At 48.3% G+C, this 23,114-nt stretch overlaps 1 protein-coding gene across 1 annotated transcript in view; it reads right to left on the reverse strand.

The window, feature by feature from the left end:
• LOC126175701 (uncharacterized) overlaps nucleotides 1-15,312 on the reverse strand; it is a 159,004-nt gene extending 143,692 nt beyond the window's left edge. Inside the window, exon 1 of the mRNA XM_049922636.1 lies at nucleotides 14,977-15,312. Within this exon, the coding sequence (XP_049778593.1) occupies nucleotides 14,977-15,289 (313 nt within the window). The 5' untranslated portion in view covers nucleotides 15,290-15,312. The remainder of the gene's footprint in view (nucleotides 1-14,976) is intronic.
• Nucleotides 15,313-23,114: the final 7,802 nt, after the last annotated feature.

Below are 23,114 nucleotides of genomic sequence, written 5' to 3' on the forward strand. Positions count from 1 at the left end.
TCTCGTGGTCTTATCGTGGCGTGTTTATCTTCTGCCGTTAGGTCAGACGATAGAAAAGCAACTTGCACGCTTAGAGTAGCAGATTGACGGTAACCAACTTCAAACAGAACTTGATTAATTTTTCACACACACATTTATTAACAATAATAACAAGCATAAAAGTTACTTAACTTCGTTCTGGATGATAATTACAGTTGACCATCTGAAGTTCCTTTGGTATTGGTACGTTGATCTTATTCTCACATATATCTCTGATACTTGCCAAAAGTGTCTATACATTTATCTTCATGTCTATGTACAGGAATATGGTAACCTTAGTAGGCGCAGACTGAAACTTGACTATAGACTGGTACAGACTAATGCTGACTGGTACAGACTGGCTCAGAGAAATGCAGCCTGACTAATCGGAAGTCTGTACACTCGTTATAATACCTCGTGCGTTCATGTATCACTGCGCGAGTGTGATCCGCGAGGAGAAAAGGTTCTACGTTAGCAGCAATCTCACTGGCTGCGTTACATATTAGTACACGGATCCGCGGAAGCAGAATTTGGTCCGTCTCTATGGCAGCACCATCTCGTAGTGTGGAGACGGACGAGCGCTGCGCCTGCGCTGTTGTGCTTAGCGGGGCGCGCTCTAGTGGGAAAGTTGTGTACGCGCTGACTACGCGGAACTATGTACACAACAGTTTAGTTGACATTTATTCTAACTTCCTCGGTTATCGGCTAGTCATAAGATAATGAAATTCTTCCACCATGTTCCTAAATCACATCGCCCTTCCCCATCCATAAGATACCAAAGTTGAACGAAGTTTTTTTTTTTTTTTTTTTTTGTTTTTTTTTTTCACACAGTGTCCACCAGTCAATTGTGGACCTGTATCGATGACGATTTCGTAGAGAAGCCTGCCACGCTTCTTCGACCTGCTCAACGAGCGCATTATCGATCAGCATGTCAATATTTAATTTCCATAATGGTGTACCCAAAATGTTAGCTGTTTTGGTAGTACAATACTACACCTCACAGCAAGATGAACAGAAAAAGAGGTACGTATCAGTTCAACTACGCTTATTTTATGTTCTAAATTTGATGTGACATACATACGATCTATCCTGCTTTGCGCATTGTTGCTAAAGTACGTACATTTTTCGGACAGGGTATTTCTTTTCCCAGACGTCCTTTCATTGCATCTGTTGCACTAGGCTCGCCAATTCTATCGAATTACTGAAACTGAGGTGTTGACCTTTCCTTTGTATAACACAGTTCCAATCTTCGCCAATAACTGCCGCAGGATTTTCTTTTAGCAAATAAACAATATCATGTGTGAAAAAAAAAAAAGGCTCTGTCACGTCGAGCATTGCTTCTGGAGGGAAAGTATACATTAACAACAGTGACGTTGAGAAGTTTGCAACTGATGCCCCGCCCTGAGTCTAAGAAACGCCCATCTGTGATTTCGATTCCTTTCTTAACGAGGATTGTAGTGCCACATGCCCTTTCTGAGGCAACATTTAAAATGTCTTTGCATCTTGCAATAGAAAAAACTTTGAAAATTGACTTCCTGCAAAAGCGCCAAATGCGTATCGGACTGATAAATAAAGTCCTTGAGAGCGGTCGTGTTTCTGTCACTCTGTATCTTGTTCATATTAATAGTAGTGACGTTACATATTTGATCCACTATAGCAAGCCTTGCTGACAATAAGTTGATAGTCTATGGGTTACTACTGTTACATTAGACCGTTCGTTCCTATATTCTTACGTACGTTCGCGTTATGATTTCTTAATATTCCATTATATGTGACTTACTCAGAGGTATATCGTAGTTCTCAGTGTCGTCTGCAATCTTAACTTCTTGGCCGAGGATAGTGGCTTGTTTGGGATCCATTTTCTTCTTTGTTTCCTGAAGGAGTCACTTCTGATTGTCATTTTCTGCGGTCTTGCTGAAACTCATCTTAATCAGTTCGTAAACTCTTCCCATAGCAACTGTATCTTCGCCTGTGAATCTTCGTGCATACATCTTTACTTCTCCCTTACACCTGCTGCCAAGCTCTCGGCAGCCGGATGTGCTATCCTGCTCTTTCTGTTAAATTTCCTGGATTTCCTGGATGACCTAGATCGCTCTGGAGACGAATCAGGGACTTCTCAGAGGACTCCGATGATGAGGTCGTCAAAGGAAACGTCTCTTTTTCCAGGTGATTCGCGAATATCGTTCAGTATTCCTTGCAGGGCGATTTCTACCTGCTCGGGAATAGCTGATACATTGAAACTATTTTCCCAACTTGTTGCTCAGTCGTGGTGTCGTTCTCAGTTAGGTTATCCTTGACCCCTGATTCATCTGGACGGTTGTAACAGCAGTATTTGTCCCGTTTCCTGCTCCTACTTGGTATTGCACCCCGTCATTGGTCTTGTGTATTAGAGCATTGTCGCGTTGTTCTCCCTCAGGTGACAAATGTGTGGTCCACACATCAGATGTAGGTGGTTGTACATTAGAAACGTTAGAGGCCCCTGCACTAGCAACAGTGTCCTTATGGTAAGTGACACTGGTTAGGGCATCATTGGCATTCTTTAGAGACACACTTTGGGTAACTGCAGGTATAGTGATGGGCGTAGTATTGGTGCTATCCCCCTGAATCGAAGTAAGTTTCCCTGCACCTCTGAAACCGATACCGTCGGTCGCGTATTTGTCACAGGCCCTCCGCTTGTACCTTCAGCCCCCGACAATTGCGGGACCCTCCTCCTGCTGCATTCAGCTCGAATGTGCTCTGTCGATTTACACAAATCACACGTCCTTGCTTGACCGTAATATATAACCAGGGATCGATAACCGCAAAGACTAACGAAAGATGGAATGTGCCTGCGAAGTTCGATTTTAATCTGGGGGACACCGTTAATAACAGGGAACAAGTGACTCTTGGACCATTTGATAGAATCTTGCCGTACGGTCGAAGAACATTGTTAGCAAGAGTCACAACAACATCACTCACAGTGGCGTCTGAATGGTTGGACTTGATTATGCCATCGCATTTTTCAACACTGGAAGCATATAATCAGCACTAACCAGTTTTACGTAAGCAGCATTCGTCGCAAAAACAAATGAACACCAACATCAGATACAGTAATCTTAACTTCTTCAATAACCAAGACGTAATCTCCAAAGCTTTCGCGCGAATGAAATTACGATCAAATGCAAATTGAATCGTGTCTTATCGGAGGTTATTAAGTAGACTCACGTTTCTCTTCTACACAAATATGAAAGTAGAAAAGCGCGCTTGCAGAAGCGACTAACCTCGCGCGCAGGTAAACAGCCTTGTCGACAATGGGCGTCCAGCGGTGCCGCCACACGTCCGTCCCGCTCTGCGGTTACTCGCGACTGACTGAGCGATATGCCCTTCCACAATCTTTCTATTCCTATAACATAGCGAAAAATTTATACGCAGCCTTGCTAAAGACGTCTAATTGAGGAAAATAATGCGTAATCAATATCTCTCAGTTAGATATTAGCGTTAAAAGACTAAATAACAAAAGTACTAGACGATTCGTGCCTGAAGAAAGTGTGAGTCGGCGCCTTCACCTTAGTGTCACAATGCGAAAATTGCACAAGTAGCCTTTTCCAAGCTGGACATACTCGCCTATGGCTTTCATAACCGAAAATTTCATTGTGACCCCGACGTGATTTAAACACGCAACCTTCTGATCTACTGTTGCACCACAGAGTCGATATTGTTTAGGTCCTACCATGAATAGGTTCCTCGAACACTTACTCTACCGTTCAAACCTATGAAATAATGACAGCAGGATCGACTGGAGACTCGCCCCAGTCTCGATCTGCAGTCGAATGCTGTACGACTGAGATATTTTCTTTTTTTTTACTAATTTGCGTAATTCGACCTCGGATCACAGGATTCAGAGTCTTGAGTACTAACCGTTATACCATTTTTTTCTCCTATTCTTCCCATGACGTCGTTTCAGAACTTATGTGGCTTGCTGTTGGTGCTGAATCAGCGCACCCCAGGCTTAATAATCGAGCTCGATGCACTGAAGATAAATGTTTTTAGCAGAGCGTGGTTCCGATCCAAGGACCTCTGGGGTTTTTTATCCTCTTCTGAGTTATCTGGTGACAACACAATTTTAAGTGAATATTTTTTTATTATTATATCTATATCGAAATCTGTCCCTCTTCCATTAGAGGTGTGGAATTGCCTTGAATAATCAAACAAATAGGAGATTAAAGAAAAGCATACGTTGAGCACATATAACAGAAAATATAACCTATCAGTAAAAAACAAAATACATATCCTCTTGATATATTTCTATCTTCCAAATGTGGTCATCCGATTACATGCTTTTCAAACATACTGCTCATCATGTTTTCGAATAACTTTTTTAGGTCAATGACTTATTTAATTTTCCAGTACTCCAGTTCCATGCAGTTTTTGAAACTAAAGAAATCGTCCTCTCCTCGAATTTTAATGATGTAGTTGACATAGTTCCCTAGGATCACATTACTGTGTTGTTTTTGGTGTCAGGGTAAAACTTGGTCGGGACGCAGTAGGAGATACATCTTCAAATTGTCTTGTGCGCTCTGAAAGAGCAGCGCATTCCTCCTCTTGACCCATCGGCAACTGAGGGCATGGCAACCCCATGTAAACCGATATATCAGGGAATCGAGTCCACAACAGAGGCAGATACTCTGATCACTTAACCCTATTGCATGTAGCTTTTCGTTAGTTGCAATTGTATTATTTACTACCCTGTACCAGGTTGAAGCAACAACCGAAGCTAATGTTGGCCCACACAGTTTCGCAGTCGGTGTTGGGATGCTTGTGTTGTATTGCATTTGTGGTTTCCGTCTTTTCCCATTGACGTTTCAAGTCCCGAGTTGATAATGGTCTCCACCGTAGAACACCCACCTCCGTACAGCTAATTTGTAGGAAAAATTCTCTTACATGTTTCAACTTGTAATTGATTTTGCCTACGTCAATCGGAGATAGCATACTTGCTGGACGTACTGTGAGGAACAACTTTTGAGTAATAGTGCACTGGCTGTCGTGCAGTAAATTGGTAGTCCGCTTGATGTACACTTGACAGCAAAAAAATTGCGTCACTGCTGAATACAACCAACATAACGTAGCTGTGTTCCAGGTCCTCTAAACGCCAAAGCCCCATGGGGTACAGTCGTTTGGCTACACACAATGGGTACTGCAAGAGACTACTAGAGACCAAAGGTCTTTCTGGCAGTCAGTCTAAGCGTCAAGTAATATCGTCAGACAAAACATATTAGAAAACACGTTCTTCGTGATGAGACACCCTGTAACACTCATAAGCTAACCTTAATTACAAGAAGTGACATTCCAAAAGTTATTAGAAAACGGATTATTTTACATATATTGCACGGTAATCCTTATTCAAAATTAAATACTAGAGACAATATATGGAGTTAAAAAGCTGTACGGCAATTGGATAAAAGTTTTTCGCTCTCGAAAAGGTTTTCCATCCACATGCTGAACGTCGCTGAACGGGGAGTGGCTCTGGGAACTGGATATTGGACGAACCAGAAAATACACGATTAACGGCAACAAGCACTCTACGGAAATCTCAACATTAACTGCGAATCACCAGTAATATCATTGTTCTCGTAACACATCAACAGCTACGTGTACACAAATTTGAACTTTAAATGACATGACCAACGTCGTCGTTCTGGACCTAAATTCAAACCCAACACCTATAGCCATTGCTAAGCTAAGCTAAGCTTGCTTTGTGCCTTACTGAGACCCGAGCAGTAGGCATAAAGATAGGTGAAGTATACACGTTTGCACCAGTATCAGTTATCAATTCAGATCCTGAATATAAATGACGAAAATGTTTGTACTGAACTGGGAATCCTGTCATAAGTTACCTTCCTGGAAACAACCCCCAACGACGTTTAATATGGTGTCATTCACAAGGAACAAGGTATGCTCATGTTTAAAATTGGAATGCCATCATGTAAAGGTTGTGACAAGGATGCAAACCCAGCACCTGATCGGATTGTTAACGAAGTACGTAAAATCAGAAGTTAAATATCAAATGTTTTCACCAATAGCGAGATGTTGGAACCTTAAATGACCATAGAATTGTTTTTGCCTGACTGGGATTCGAACCCAGCATCTAGCGCCGTCGTTTTCTAGCCAGGAACAGACTATCAATAGCTATTGTTGGTTCACCAGTAGCGAGATGTGCGCATGTTTAGCTAGACATCAGGCGACGAAAAGTTCTGTGCTGAATGGAATTCAAACCCCGCACACGTGGTCATGAAGACACTTTATCAAATTCTTTTCCAATAATAGCTACGAGCGGCATGTTTGTACTTTCAATGATGTGATGGAAAATACTCTGCTGGCTAGAAGTTGAATCCACAACATATCGTCGTTGGTGATAACAACGAACACAACGTCAAACCCAAATCCGTTTTCGCCAGTAGGATGGAGAGGAATGTTTGAACTTGAAAGATGTAAGGAAACGTTTGATCTTGTAATGTTGTGATAAAAAGCTCGTCATGTGGCTGTGAGTTAAACACGTTACAGCTGACAACGCTCCAAGATACGTTGAAAATGCAACTATTTTTCACTAATAGTTCTAAGTGCACATGCTAGGGCTTGAAATGAAATAATGAATATTATGTGCTGACCAGGATTCGAAACCAGATAGGTGCCTGTCGAGAAAGCCAAGAAAAGTTTGAAAATTGTGGTGGTGGGCTGGGATTCGAATTCGATTTCACTGTGTTCCCCAAGATTGCAATGTCTGTTTCAAATAAAGTAAGAGCCTTGTGAACTTATATGGCCAATGGTTCATTAAATGAAATACGTTTTAATGTTTACGACGGCTTGCTGGTGACAGTCTCTGCCTTCCGGGGTTTCTCCATCTGTCACAGCTCAGACGAATGCCGCTTTGCCCAAGTAGGCAGCGAAAGGATGTTACCTTTACTGCGGATATTGAACTACGGAGCTTACTGGCGTTCTGCACTTGGCGTTACCAGGGATGAAGGAGAGTTACTTGCGTGTGTTAAAAACCTACGCCTGACATGAGTGTGAACCTACACGTTTTACACATCACTACAAGATTAATCCACCAGACCACAGAACCCCCTGCCAAGCACATAATTATGAATTGCAGAGTATTCATTTAGATGTAGATGCAGATGTCAAGGGACGGCTAACAGGAAGGAGGGCGGGATCTGGGAATGAATAGAAGTGCCCAAGCGCAAAATACAAGCGTGAAGCGAAAGCAGTTTCATAGGTGTTGAGAGGAATTATAGAGTGTGAAGACAGCAGCAATTAAAAGAGAAAATGTAGCGTCAATGGAAACCGCTAGATTTGTTTATAAAGTTTTGGGGGAATGGAATGGAAGGGCACTTGCGGCGATAGTGTGTGTGTGTGTGTGTGTGTGTGTGTGTGTGTGTGTGTGTGTGTGTCTGTGTGTGTGTGTGTGTGTCTGTGTGTGTGTGTGTGTGTCTGTGTGTGTGTGTGATTAACAACGAATAAACATAATATGAAATCGTTTGCGTATTGTGTGGTGGATGGAGGGTGTAATCATGGATAGAGGGGAAGAGAGAGATGCATTTGAAATAACAAAAACTACTGTGATAGTCCATCTGCACTGATTAATTTGTATCTGGACAGGGTATAAATGAAATCAAAATAGAATATTTAACAAACTGTATATTCAGAAGAAACTCACTTGAATTAAAAAGGCAACTCAAAGGAAAACTAACGCATATTATATATTTACTGTTGGCACGATATCTTCCACTATCTCCCAATGCGGAAAAGTGACGAAAAAGAAGACTTAACAAAACATTTTACGGACTCCAATATTTCATCCAGAATCCTTCATTATTTTGTACTTCTATAGTGCGTCTTGGCATAGAATGTATAAGCCGTCGAACGTAACAGCCTGAAGAAGCAACAACTTCCTTCCAGGCTTCCAGGACGCAGTCCCAAAGAGCGCCCGCAGTAGTTTGTCGGTTTCGTGGCCAGTTCTGGCGACCTCAGCGCACCTGTTTTCCATGGGGTTCATATCAGCCGCTCTGGCGGTCAGTCCATGACGACGCCAATCGTGGAGAGCCGCTGCCGAACAAATGAAGACTTGTGAATGGGAGAATGGTCCTCTTGCAATGTGACGTCTCCTTCTGCGCACAGCATTCACACTGACTGAAGCATCACATTTTCCAATATGTGAGCATACTGCACGCTGTCTAGAGTTCCTTCCATCCTGTGAAGAATTCCTGCCCCTCTCGCAGAAATCCAACCACAGCAGGTAACAGATAGCCGGGCACTTCTTCTCGTCGTGGTTACATATTCCCGTCGGTGGCGAGTCCGTTGCGGCCTGTAAAAGATTCGTAGACCGTCGTTACTGGTGGAAAACACCTTCTCACCAATGAAAATGACGTTGTCCCACGACGCCCTAGATGGAGCTCCGCAACTGCTAGCCGGTATAAAACGTTGTCTTCGCCGAGCTCTTGTTTCATGGCGGATCGTCGTGCATGCAGTCCAGCGTCCCTCAGCCTTCGGCGAATCGTTTCACTGGAGCCAGGGGAGTCGGTCTCCCGGCGAAACTGCTTCGCATTCAGAAAGGGATTTTCTCTGCTCCTAGACACTAGGTCCCTGTCTTACTGCTGTGAGCTCACTCTCTTCCTGCCTGAGTCAGGAGCACAGTTGGTGGTGCCTCTTTCAAGGCAGATCCTCCACCATCTCGTTGCAGTGGTATGTGGTACGCCATACCGTCTGCCAACTTCTCTGGTACAACATCCTCCTCCTTCAATGAAAGCGACGAATCTATCTCCAATAGATCTCTCCCAGTCAGCCATTACGGCAGACAGCCTGATGTGTAGTTCTAATTGCCGCTCGTATACTGACGCCAGGAGAGGAGGTAAACATATTTCCGTCAAACGGAGCGGCAGAGGCATGCGCCGCAGCCGTGCTGACTCGTCCCGAGCTGTTGGCTCGCCAACGCCACCGCCAGGCCCTCTGCAGGTCCAGGGTAAGAATAGGCCCGAGGTATTCCTGCCTGTCGTAAGAGGCGACTAAAAGAAGTCCTCCCCCACCCCCCCGCCCCCACCCCCTCAAAGGGGTAGTTTGCGCCTGCGTCAGGAGACGGACGGTTCAACGACTTACAATTGTGGTCATTTTTGTTTTTCGCTTTTTCCGGTTTCTTCAAAATGGTTCAAATGGCTCTGACCACTAAAGGACTTAACATCTATGGTCATCAGTCCACTAGAACTTAAAACTACTTAAACCTAACTAACCTAAGGAAACAACACCCAGTCATCACGAGGCAGAGAAATTCCCTGACCCCGCCGGGAATCGAACCCGGGAACCCGGGTGTGGGAAGCGAGAACGCTACCGCACGACCACGAGCTGCGGGCATGGTTTCTTCCTTCCTTTGTTTGCCTCCTTTGTTTGCCTCCTTTGTTTGCCTCCTTTGTTTGCCTCCTTTGTTTGCCTCCTTTGTTTGCCTCCTTTGTTTGCCTCCTTTGTTTGCCTCCTTTGTTTGCCTCCTTTGTTTGCCTCCTTTGTTTGCCTCCTTTGTTTGCCTCCTTTGTTTGCCTCCTCCCTCTCTCACTGTCTTCCTTACTTTTTCGTTACCTTCTTCTCCTTGCCTTCTTGTACATCCTGTGGTATCTGCCTAGGCGTTTGAGACAGTCTGTCCTTCCTCTCCCTCTCTCCCTTTTTTTCCTTCCTGTGCGTGCCTGAAGGCCTACTCAATCGTTCGTGACGGGGTAAAGCGTAATTCCCCGCCCTGGTTACACAAGTAGGGCCCATGCGTACCCCCTGGTAAAGGCCTTGCCCGAGCTGACACCTTCCGACCTTGCCGATTGGTCCTTCCGTCCGTTTCTCGGGAGGTGTGACCTGAGGTGTGACCTGAGGTGTGAACATTCACCTAAGGCGGGAGCGCCCTCTGAAAGGGTCCCCACAAGGAAGGACCGCGCCATCGGAGATGCTGGCAATCATGGGGGATTCATCTGCAGTGGATTTCTCTTCTTCTCTCTCGACTTAAGACCAAAAACGGAAACTTGACCAGCCACCAGTAACAAAATACTACCGCCTGCCCCAAAGTTCCTTGTAATTTCTAGATCTGAGAACAGAAAGGATTTTTTATCTGTCAACTCTTTCGTTATTCAGAAGGGCGTAGATGCCATAGCCGGACCTGTCAAGTCTTGTACCAAGATTTGTAACCGTACCTTGTTGTTGGAAACTGAGAGCGCCTTCCAGGCACAACAACTCCTTCGGGCCACACCCCTGTACACGTTTCCTGTCCGGGTGGAGGCTCAACGCACTTTGAATTCGTCGCGTGGTGTGGTATCTACTAGATCACTCGACGGATCGACTGACGAGGAGATTCAGTCTTTCCTCACAGAGCAGGGCGTGACAGCTGTCCATAGGGTCATGAAAAAGGTCGACAATGACGTTGTATCAACCTGGACACTTTTCTTGACCTTTGATTGTGTTCAGCTGTCGTCGCGCATCAGAGCGGGCTATGAGGTTATTTCCGTTCACCCCTATGTCCCGACACCTACGCGCTGCTACCAGTGTCAGGGTTTTAACCACACCTGCCAGTCTTGTTCTAATGCGGCTAAATGCGTCACGTGTGGCAGGGACGTCCGTGAGCGTGACTGTCCACCTCCGTCTCCTGATTGAGTGAACTGTCAGGGTGACCATGCAGCGTCCTCTCGCGACTGTCCTATCTACAAGGATGAATGCCGTATACAGGAAATTCGGGTCAAAGAGAAAGTGTCTACCTCGGCTGCTCGCAAGGATTTTGCTAGTAGGAAGCCCACGCTGCTCCCAGCGGGGAAATACAGTAACGTCCTCGACTTTTCTCGGCCTACCAGGGACGTATCGACGCAGACATGCGATCTGATCTTTAGCGCGACGGTCGTCCGTTTGGCCAGTGCCAAGATCGCCCCGTCAACGTCTCCTCTTCCTCCCATCACCCGTAAGATACAAGCACCTTCATCAGCTTCTGCCAAGACTAAGACCCAGAAGTCTGATGCATGGGCCTTCAAGAAGGAACCGTCCCGTGAAGAATTCTTACGTACCCCGAACTCCCAGCCATCGACCAGTACTTCGACTAAACGACCTTCCAAGAAGGCTCAGAGGAAGAAAATTTCTCCTCTTCCGCCATGGCGCGTTTCTCCTCTTCCGCCATGGCGCGTTTCTCCTCTTCCGCCATGGCGCGTTTCTCCTCTTCCGCCATGGCGCGTTTCTCCTCTTCCGCCATGGCGCGTTTCTCCTCTTCCGCCATGGCGCGTTTCTCCTCTTCCGCCATGGCGAGTTTCTCCTCTTCCGCCATGGCGCGTTTCTCCTCTTCCGCCATGGCGCGTTTCTCCTCTTCCGCCATGGCGCGTTTCTCCTCTTCCGCCATGGCGCGTTTCTCCTCTTCCGCCATGGCGCGTTTCTCCTCTTCCGCCATGGCGCGTTTCTCCTCTTCCGCCATGGCGCGTTTCTCCTCTTCCGCCATGGCGCGTTTCTCCTCTTCCGCCATGGCGCGTTTCTCCTCTTCCGCCATGGCGCGTTTCTCCTCTTCCGCCATGGCGCGTTTCTCCTCTTCCGCCATGGCGCGTTTCTCCTCTTCCGCCATGGCGCGTTTCTCCTCTTCCGCCATGGCGCGTTTCTCCTCTTCCGCCATGGCGCGTTTCTCCTCTTCCGCCATGGCGCGTTTCTCCTCTTCCGCCATGGCGCGTTTCTCCTCTTCCGCCATGGCGCGTTTCTCCTCTTCCGCCATGGCGCGTTTCTCCTCTTCCGCCATGGCGCGTTTCTCCTCTTCCGCCATGGCGCGTTTCTCCTCTTCCGCCATGGCGCGTTTCTCCTCTTCCGCCATGGCGCGTTTCTCCTCTTCCGCCATGGCGCGTTTCTCCTCTTCCGCCATGGCGCGTTTCTCCTCTTCCGCCATGGCGCGTTTCTCCTCTTCCGCCATGGCGCGTTTCTCCTCTTCCGCCATGGCGCGTTTCTCCTCCTGCGCCACCCAGCGGTTGCAGCACCAGGCCATCATCCGTTTCGCCTGGCCGCACCGCTGGTAGCCGAACATCTGGCCGTGCACCGGCGGATGAAGCGGCCCCTCTGAACCATCTTAACATTGTGGTCGACGAACCTACTGAAAAAATGAACGATGACTCTCCGCCTACTGATAGCGGCATCAGTGCTCGCTCGAAGCCAGGCCCTCAGCGGCGTTCGATGTGACCCCTTCTTGCTTTTGCTTTTTCTTCTTCTTCTTCTTCTTCTTCTTCTCACGATGGCACTTCTTCATTAGAATATTCGCGGCATTCGCTCCAACCGAGAGGACTTAGTTGCTGCTACGCTTGCACTGTCAGCTCGTAGTAGCTCTCTAGGAAACAAAGCTACACCTATGCGATCGTATTGACTCGGCACACTACACCTCTGTGCGTTTTGACCTACCCCCCCTGTGGCAGGTATTCCGGCTCGTGGAGGGGTTACGTTGCTGGTCCGGGATGATATCTGCTACGATCCCATCACATTGCACATCGATCTGCAGGCAGTTGCCGTCCGAATTACTCTCCCCACTTTCACATTTTCCATTTGTACTGTTTACACTCCATCGTCGTCTGCCGTTACTAGGGCAGACAGGATGCAAGTTATTGATCAGCTACCTGCACCATTTTTATTGACTGGAGACTTCAATGCCCACCATCCCCTTTGGGGTTCTCTAGCATCCTGCCCGAGAGGTTCCCTGTTAGCAGACCTTTCCAAACACCTCAATCCTGTCTGCCTCAACACTGGCGCCCCTGCTTTTCTTTCGGACACAACTAACACCTATTCCCATTTAGACCTCTCTATGTACTACCCAACTTGCACGCCAGGTTGAGTGGTACGCTCTTTCTGATACGTATTCGAGCGACCACTTCCCTTGTGTTATCCATCTCCTGCAGCATACCCCATCTACATGCTCAACTAGTTGGGACATCTCCAAAGCCGACTGGGGGCTCTTCTCTTCCAGGGCGACATAACAGGATCAATACCTCGCAAGCTGCGATAGTCACGGAAGTCATTCTCACTGCTGCTGAATATTCCATCCCTCATACTACTTCTTCTCCACGTCGCGTACCGGTCCCCTGGTGGACCGCAGCATGTAGAGACGCTATACGTGCTCGTCGACGTGCTTTACGCACCTTTAAACGCCACCCTACGATGGCGAATTGTATTATTTATAAACGATTACGTGCCCAGTGTCGTCGTGTTATTAAAGAAAGCAAGAAAGACAGCTGGGCTGCTTTCACAAGCACTTTCAACAGTTTTACTCCTTCTCCTGTTGTCTGGGGTAGCCTGCGCCGGCTATCTGGCACTAAGGTCGACTCACCAGTTTCTGTCTTGACGGTCGCGAATGACATCCTTGTGGCCCCTGAGGATGTCTCCAACGCCTTCGCCCGATTTTTCGCAGAGGTTTCGAGCTCCGCTCATTACCACCCTGCCTTCTTCCCCGACAACAGGCAGAGGCGGCAAGGCCACCTAACTTTCGCTCCACCAATCATGAAAGTTATAATGCCTCATTCACCATGCGGGAACTCGAAAGTGCACTTGCCCGGTAACGGTCCTCCACTCCAGGGCCTGATTCCATTCGTTTTCAGATGCTAAAGAACCTTCCTCCTGCGGGTAAAGGTTTCTTCTTCGTGCTTATAATCGCATCTGGATTGAGGGTTATGTTCCCACATGCTGCCGCGAATCTATTGTTGTCCCGATTCCTAAGCCGGGGAAGGACACGCACTTGCCTTCAATTTATCGACCCATTTCCCTTACCAGCTATGTCTGTAAGGTGATGGAACGAATGGTTAACTCTCGTTTGGTTTGGCTGCTCAAATCTCGACACCTACTTACCAATGTACTGTACAATGTGGATTTCGTAGATGCCGCTCTGCTGTTGACCATCTGGTTACTTTGTCGACCTTCATTATGAATAGCTTGTTGCGGAAGCGCCAGACAGTGGCTGTGTTCTTTGATTTGGAGAAGGCTTACGACACCTGTTGGAGGGCGGGCATTCTCGGCACCATGCATACATGGGGCCATCGCGGTCGCCTCCCTCTTTTTATTCGTTCCTTTTCAATGGATCGACAGTTCAGGGTACGTGTGGGTTCTGTCCTGTCAGACACGTTTCGCTAGGAGAATGGGGTGCCACAGGGCTCAGTTTTGAGCGTCGCTCTCTTCGCCATCGCGATCAATCCAATAATGGATTGCCTCCCAGCTGATGTATCAGGCTCCCTTTTCGTGGACGATTTTACCATCTATTGCAGCGCGCAGTGTACACGTGTCCTGGAGCGCTGTCTTCAGCGTTCTCTTGACCGTCTTTACTCCTGGAGTGTCGCCAATGGCTTCCGTTTTTCTGCCGAGAAGACGGTCTGTATTAACTTCTGGCGCTACAAAGAGTTTCTCCCACCGTCCTTAAGACTCGGTCCCGTTGCTCTCCCAATCGTGGAGACAACCAAATTTTTAGGCCTTACATTTGACAGGAAACTTAGCTGGTCTCCACATGTCATATTTGGCTGCCCGTTGTACCCGTTCTTTAAATGTCCTCCGTGTTCTCAGTGGTATGTCGTGGGGAGCGGATCGAACCGTCCTACTTCGTCTATATCGGTCGATCGTCCGCTCCAAGCTGGCTTATGGGAGCTTCGTCTACTCCTCTGCACGGCCATCCATCTTACGCCGCCTCAACTCCATACAACATCGGGGTTTACGACTTGCGATCGGAGCATTTTATACTAGTCCCGTAGAGAGTCTTCATGCTGACTCTGGCGAATTGCCACTCACCTACCGGCGCGATATACTGCTTTGTCGGTATGCCTGTCGGCTACTGTCAATGCCCGACCACCCGTCTTATCGTTCCTTTTTTGACTCTCTCGACCGTCAATACGGGTTGTGTGTCTCTGCCCTGCTACCCCCTGGAGTTCGCTTTCGTCGCCTCCTTCAACACCTTAATTTTTCCCTCCCTGCAACCTTTCGAGTGGGCGAGAGCCACACGCCACCTTGGCTCCAGGCTCAGGTCCGCGTTCACCTTGACCTCAGCTCGCTCCCAAAAGAGGTTACCCCCGGTTCGGTCTACCACTCCCGTTGTTTGGAACTTCGTTCGAAGTTCATCAACATGACCTTCATTTATACAGATGGCTCTAAGACCAATGACGGGGTCGGGTGTTCTTTTATTGTCGGGGCACAAAGTTTCAAATACCGGCTCCATGGCCATTGTTCGGTCTTCACAGCTGAGCTCTTTGCCCTCTACCAGGCTGTTCTTTACATCTGCCGCCACCGACATTCTGCTTATGTCATCTGCTCCGACTCCCTGAGCGCCATCCAGAGCCTCAGTGATCCGTATCCGGTTCACCCTTTCGTGCACCGGATCCAACGCTCTCTTCGGCAGCTGGTGGACGTCGGTTCTCCGGTTAGCTTTATGTGGGTCCCTGGCCATGTCAGTATCCCTGGGAACGAAGCTGCAGATGCCGCGGCCAAGGCTGCGGTCCTCCAGCCTCGGACAGTTTCTTGTTCTGTTCCTTCATCAGATTGTAGCAGGGTTATTTGTCGGCGCATTTTATCGCTGTGGCATGCCGATTGGGCTGCACTTACAGACAACAAGCTTCGGGCCTTGAAACTTCTTACCGTGGCTTGGACGTCCTCCTCACGCCCTTCTCGGCGGGAGGAGGTAATTTTGGCCCGGTTAAGAATTGGACACTGCTGGTTCAGCCATCGCCATCTGCTGACGGCTGCGCCGGCGCCGTTCTGCCCATGTGGGCAATTGCTGACGGTCCGCCACATTTTAATGTCCTGTCCGGATTTTAACACACTGCGTCTAGATCTTAACCTGCCATGTACTTTAGATGCCATTTTAGCGGATGACCCACGAGCAGCTGCACGTGTTCTTCGTTTTATCAATTTGACAAACCCCTCTAAGGACATTTGATGATGCTGTTTTTTAATCCTATGCCTGTCAGTCTGTCTTTTATCGTGTTCTCCCTTTTAGTTGTTGTTTTAAACTTGTGCCTCGCGGTGCATTCTTAACGTAGTCAGGGCGCTAATGACCATTGAAGTTGTGCGCCCTAAAACCACAAAAAAAAACTCTCCCATTCGTAGAGACAACCATTTCTAGGTCTTACATTTGACAGGAAACTTAGCTGGTCTCCACATGTCATATTTGGCTGCCTGTTGTACCCGTTCCCTAAATGTCCTCCGTCTCCTCAGCAGTACGTCGTTGTGAGCGGATCGAACCGTCCTACTTCGCCTATATCGGTCGATGGTCCGCTCAAAGATGGATTATGGGAGCTTTGTATACTCATCTGCACGGCCCTCCATCTTACGCCGCCTCAACTCTATACAACATTGGGTGGGGGGGGGGGGTTACGTCTTGCGATCGGAGCGTTCTATACTAGTCCCGTGGAGAGTCGTCATGCTGAAGCCGGCGAATTGCAACTAACCATCCGGCGCGATATACTGCTTTGTCGGTATGCCTGTCGGCCATTATCAATGTCCGACCACCCATCTTATCGTTCCTTTTTTGACGACTCTCTCAACCGTCAATACGGGTTGTATGTATCTGCCCCACTACCCCCTGGAGTTCGCTTTCGTCGCCTCCTTCAGCAACTTGATTTTCCACTCCCTGCAACCTTGAGAGTGGGCGAGAGCCAAACGCCACCTTGGCTCCAGGCTCAGGTCCGCGTTCACCTTGACCTCAGCTCGCTCCCAAAGAAGGTTACCCCAGCTTCGGTATACCGCTCGCGGTTTGACAAACTTCGTTTGAAGTTCATTAATACGATCTTCATTTATACAGATGGCTTTAAGACCGATGACAGTGTCTGGTGTTCTTTTATTTTCGGGGCACAGCGATTCAAATGGCTCTGAGCACTATGGGACTTAACTTCTAAGGTCATCAGTCCCCTAGAACTTAGAACTACTTAAACCTAACTAACCTAAGGACATCACACACATCCATGCCCGAAGCAGGATTCGAACCTGCAACCGTAACGGTCGCACGGTTCCAGACTGCAGTGGCTAGAATACAGATTCAAATACCATCTCCATGGCCCTTCTTTGGTCTTCACAGCTGAGCTATTTGCCCTCTATCAGGCTGTTATTTACATCCGCTGCCACCGACTTCCTGCTTATGTCATCTGCTCTGATTCGCTGAGCGCCATCCAGTGCCTCATTGATCCGTATCCGGTTCACCCTTTTTCTCCGGGTGCCTTTATGTGCATTTCTGGCCATGTCGGTATCCCTAGGAATGAAGCTGCAGATGCCACGGCCAACGCTGCGGTCCTCCAGCCTCGGACAGCTTCTTGTTGCGTGCCTTCATCTGATTTTAGCAGGGTCATTTGTCACAGCATTTTATCGCTGTGGCATGCTGATTGGTCTACACTTACTAAAAACAAGCTTCGGGCCTTGAAACCTCTCCCTACGGCTTGGACGACTTCTTCGCGCTCTTCGCGGCGGGAGGAGGTCGTTTTCGCCCGGTGCATGATATTTGCTTTCCGCACCCTCGGCAGGCATCCTCAATTTTATAAATGGGACCTGTACTATAGAATACGCCGGTGGCCATTTGCAGCAACAAGCATCAATACTGAAACTAAGGTTTTATTCGCTGGTTTTGATAAAGTTAGAATTAGAATACTATTACAATGAACTTTTAATACCACCTTACAGAGTTTATTATATGAAATATGCCCATGAGTGGGACATAGACAGGTGATTAACTGAAATACGCATACCAAATATTCTGTGAAATGATAAGGGAATATAGTGAGGCTGGGAGAAGTCACTGTAACATATTTATATAACAACACAATCACATTTATTCAATAAACGTTACCATCTCAAATATTCCCTCTCACTTATCACAGAATGCTGGCGTGATAGAAATAGTATCATATGTAAGTAAACTTAGTTAAACATCCGGCTAACATGTGACTAACATTCACTCTATTCATTTTATCTAACAGATAAAAGAGGAAGGTTCCCATACACCAAGTGGCACAACATTGGGAGAGAGCACATGGTTCCAACTGTAACTTTAATTCGGGCAAGTCCCGTCTTCACATTTAACTAACTCAGCGAGTTTTCCTGGATATTATGAAGGAACAATTAAATCACACGCGTGAATTTACGTAGAAGATCCAGCTCGATCATGTAATGTGATTACGTCGAGCTGAAGCTTCTCACCAAGAAATGCACGGGGTCTGCGGACCACGTGTTACCAATCTCTCCACAATCAGTAGTCAGAATTGCTCAATTTGCATTTCAGTGTGAGTGTGAAGTATATATGCAAAGCGTATTTTATTTAAATGTGTATACTGAGTATTACTCGGCAACGAGCGCCTGTTCACTCCCAAGTGCAGTGAACACAAATTCCCGTGGAATTACTTGGCAAAAGAAATCATCTCCCTATCTCTCCTAACCGAGATGATTCTAGGAAATACCATAGTGGCTTTCCTCAGCAGGGAAGCTGCTTCCAAGTTCAAAGTGAACATGGAATTCTAAATCTTCGCTAACTATCGGAGCGACAGAGCAGAGCGTGCTTACTCACCCAGGTCTTCCCAGCAACAACCCCGATACGGTCTCCCTCGTCCTGGTCCACACATCGTGGCCGCAAGGACTCAGAGATACCGCAAACGGTTATTTGCCAACCTAAGGAGCGCTAATGACGCACGTGGAGCTTACGCCTCTCTGGTCCAGTGCAGTCGCGCTCTACTAGATTCGAGGTTGGCTACACTTCCACTATGCCTATAGCACACCCACAGCCGACATCTCACGCATACGTCATCATACGTTCGCATTCACTTTGCAGACAATTACCATATCTAATATTAAAATGATCGTCTATATTTAAGTAACCCTATCTTACTAATTATCATCAGGCTCTTCCCTGAGTGTCGGAAGGGCACTCAGGTGTCTTCAGTTGTGGGGTCGAGCCATGTAGCGGCTTACATGGAGCCGTTACACCGGTTACGGATTCGACACTGCCGGTTCAGCCACTGCCATCTGCTGACGGCCGTTCTGCCCATGTGGGCAATTGCTGACAGTACGCCACATTTTAACGTCCTGTCCGAATTTTAATACACAGCGCATTTGCTTGGCCTGCCATGTACTCTGGATGAAATTTTAGCGGATGACCCAGGAGCAGCTGCTCGCGTTCTTCGTTTCATCCACTTGACCAAGCTGTCTAAGGACATTTGATTATGCTGTTTTCTTTTAATCCCTTGCCTGTTAATGTGCCTTTTATAGTGTTATCCTTTTTAGTTGCTGTTTTAACATTTGGCCTCGCAGTGCATTCATAATTTTATCTGGGCGCTAATGACCACTGTAGTTGTGCGCCCTAAACGCCCCCCCGCTCCCCAAAAAAAAAAAAAAATCCACCGCCAGCCCGCTCACTTCCGTCTCGCCTCGGCCAGCCTGGCTGGCCCGTAGCTCGCGAGCCGCGGCTAGTACAGACCCGGGCCGCAAGGCCACGATCACTCGTTGTTGAAGGATCAAAAGTTACACTTAACCCAACCAAGTCTGTAGTATAAACTAACGCAGCTACAGTTGTTATGCTATAACGTGTGCAGGCGCACTCACAGTTGACGAAGCAAATATTTGACGAATAATACGTCCAAAAATACAATCATTTTAAACGTAGCTACCTCAAAATATTTCACCTGGCTTGCAGTAACATGTCGCAGGAAACTATTCTTTCTTGTAAGAGCTCTGCATTAGATGTAGCCATAAGAAAACGTGTACTCAACCACAACTAAGCGGAATGTAAAAGTAAACAGGTTTGGCGGCAGCTTCTCCAAATAATAGTATATACGTAGTATATAATAGACGTTTTGTACACATACAACATGCCCCCCAGGGGGTCCACAACTCTTTTGTGGATACGTGCGTAGCGAGCACGGGACCCCGAGCTAATGTGGCCTTCCTTCCTTTCCGGGCTGCATACCTTCCCATTCCGCATCCTTCCCCATCCCTATCTTCGCCCCTCCTCCCCTCACCTCTGGCTCTTTCCTTCTCTTTCTCCCCATCTGGGAGTATGGTTTGTGCCTACGTCCGGAGACGGACGCTCGTAAATGTACTGCATTTCTTGCCTTCCTTGCTTTTATGTCTTCTTCCTTCCTTTGTCCTTCTGTCTTTTTCCTTCCTTTGTCCTTCTCTTTTCCTTACCTCTTCTCTTTCTCTTCTCTCCGCTGCGGCGTTTGAGACTTCTCTTCCTTCCCTTCCCTTTCTTTTTCTTCCTCCCTGTGCGTGTCTGAAGGCCGACCCACGCCCTTCGTGCGTAGCCGGTGACGGGGTAACGCGTAATTCCCTGCCCCGGGTAGACAGGTAGGACACGTACGTACCCCCTGGTAACGGCCAGGCCCAGGGAGGGGTGATTACCCGAGCTGATACCTTCCGAACATGCCGATTGGTCCCTCCGTCCGTTTGTCGGGAGGTGTGACCTGAGGTGTGAACAATCACCTAAGGCGGGAGTGCCCTCAGAGAGGGCCCCCACAAGGGAGGAGCGCGCCATCGGAGACGCCGGTAATCATGGGGGATTCTTCCGCAATGGTTTCCTCACCTTCCACTAAGTCTAGTCACAAACGTAAGCATACTGAGTCTCAGCCACAGACGATTCTTCCATCGTTGCCACAGTTCGTTGTTGTTTCTCGGTCTGATGAAGGTCACGACTTCTCCACGGTCAACCCTTTCATTATTCAGAAAGGAGTCGACGCAATAGCAGGTCCTGTAAAGTCTTGTTCCAGATTACGGAATGGCACCCTGTTGTTAGAAACACACAGTGCCCTCCAGTCACAAAAATTGCTGCGTACTTCTCTGCTCCACACCTTCCCTGTCCGGGTGGAACCGCACCGTACCTTGAATTCCTCGCGTGGAGTCGTTTATACACGCTCCCTCGATGGATTGTCTGACGAAGAAATTCAGCACTATCTGTCTGACCAGGGCGTAACGGCAGTTCATAGAGTAATGAAACGGGTTGACACGAACATCATTCCAACCCGTACTGTCTTCTTGACATTTGACGCAGTTCAACTCCCATCGAAAATCAAAGCAGGCTATGAGATAATTTCCGTTCGCCCTTACGTCCCAAACCCTACGCGTTGCTATCGATGTCAGCGGTTCAATCACACCAGCCAGTCCTGTTCCAATCCAGCCAAATGTGTTACGTGTGGCACGGATGCCCATGAGGGTGCTTGTCCACCTCCATCCCCTCGCTGCATCAACTGTATGGGTGACCACGCTGCTTCCTCTCGCGATTGCCCCGTTTTTAAGGATGAGAAGCTCATCCAGGAAATAAGGGTGAAGGAAAAGGTGTCGACCTTTGCTGCTCGAAAATTATTCGCCAGTCGCAAGCCCACCGTGCCTCAGACAGGAAAATACAGCACTGTCCTTGCTTCTCCTCGGCCAACAAAGGAGGCGGCCACGCAGACTTGCGACCTCACCTTTAGTACCACGGTCGTCAGATCGGCCAGCGCAAAGATCGCTCGTTCAACCTCACCACTTTCGCCTGCCCACTCTATGGCTCACCCTTCGTCGGGTTCTGCTACATCTCGAGCCCAAAAGTCGGACGCCAAGTCTTCGAAAAAAGAGCATACTCGTGAAGAGTTTTTACGGACCGCAGCTTCACAACCATCGGTTCCTCCTTCCTCTAAACAACATTCTTCCAGGAAGGCTACAAAGAAACCCAGTTCCTCTCCTTCTCCGCCAAGGCGTGCCCCCTCTACAGCACCACCTGGCGGAAATCGCCCTCGGCCATCTTCTGTGTCGCCGAGGCGCACTGCTGGTGGCCAGTCAACCGGCCGATCGCTGGTGGCAGGGACTGCTCCTGACCAACTTATGGATCAGGATCTTCTGCCTTCGGCTGAATGCCATTCCATGCTGTCGGTTGCTAGCTCCGAGCAGTCTTTGAGTTGACAGCAACTTTGGTCACATTCCTCCATTCTCTTTTCACCCCATGTCCATTATCCACTGGAATATCCGCGGCATTCGAGCCAATCGGGATGAATTGTCGGTCCTCTTACGCTCCTACTCGCCGGTCATCTTCTGTCTTCAGGAAACGAAGCTGCGTCCCCATGACCGCTTTGTTCTCCCTCATTTTCAGTCTGTCCGATATGATCTCCCCTCTGTTGAAGGCTCTCCGGCCCATGGAGGACTCATGATTCTTCTCCGTGATACTCTCCATTATCACCCAATCCCCTTAAACACTTCCTTCCAAGCTGTCGCCGTCAGTCTTTCACTTTCCGGATACACGTTCTCTCTTTGTACTGTATACATTCCATCGTCCACACCAATGGCACGAGCTGATCTCCTTCATCTTCTTGGTCAGCTGCCACCCCCCTATTTGCTGGTTGGGGACTTCAATGCCCACCACCCGCTTTGGGGATCTCCACACCCTTGTCCACGTGGCTCCGTATTGCTAGACGTCTTCCACCAAGCGGATCTAGTTTGCCTCAACACTGGGGTCCCCACATTTTTGTCTGCCTCCACGACAACCTTATCTCATTTGGACCTTGCGGTCGGTACTGTTCCGCTAGCTCGGCGCTTCGAATGGTTCGCCCTTGACGATACACACTCGAGTGACCACTTTCCATGTGTCCTCAGACTGCAGCCTCAACTGCCATATATGCGCCCGCGACGCTGGAAGTTTGCCCAAGCCGATTGGACACTTTTTTCGTCTCTCGCGACATTCGATGACCGTCGCTTTCCCAGCGTCGACGATGAGGTCACACACATTACCGACGTTATCCTTACAGCTGCGGAACGTTCAATACCACGCACCTCCGAATTGCCCCGGCGCCCCCCAGTTCCGTGGTGGAACGAGGCATGCCGTGACGCAATACGTGAGCGGCGACGTGCTCTTCGCATTTTCCGTCACCATCCTACTTTGGCCAACTGTATCCGCTATAAGCAGCTCCGTGCGCGATGCCGTCGCGTCATCCGCGATAGCAAGAAGGCAAGCTGGAAATTCTTTATTAGCTCATTTAACACCTTCACTCCCTCCTCGGAAGTTTGGAGTCGGCTTCGACGGTTCTCAGGCGCGCCTAGTTTCTCCCCGGTTTCTGGGCTCACTGTCGCGCATGATACCTTAGTGGACCCCGTCGCAATTTCTAACTCGTTGGGTC

Source organism: Schistocerca cancellata, chromosome 3 (assembly GCF_023864275.1).
Source record: "Schistocerca cancellata isolate TAMUIC-IGC-003103 chromosome 3, iqSchCanc2.1, whole genome shotgun sequence".
Classification (NCBI taxonomy): domain Eukaryota; kingdom Metazoa; phylum Arthropoda; class Insecta; order Orthoptera; family Acrididae; genus Schistocerca; species Schistocerca cancellata.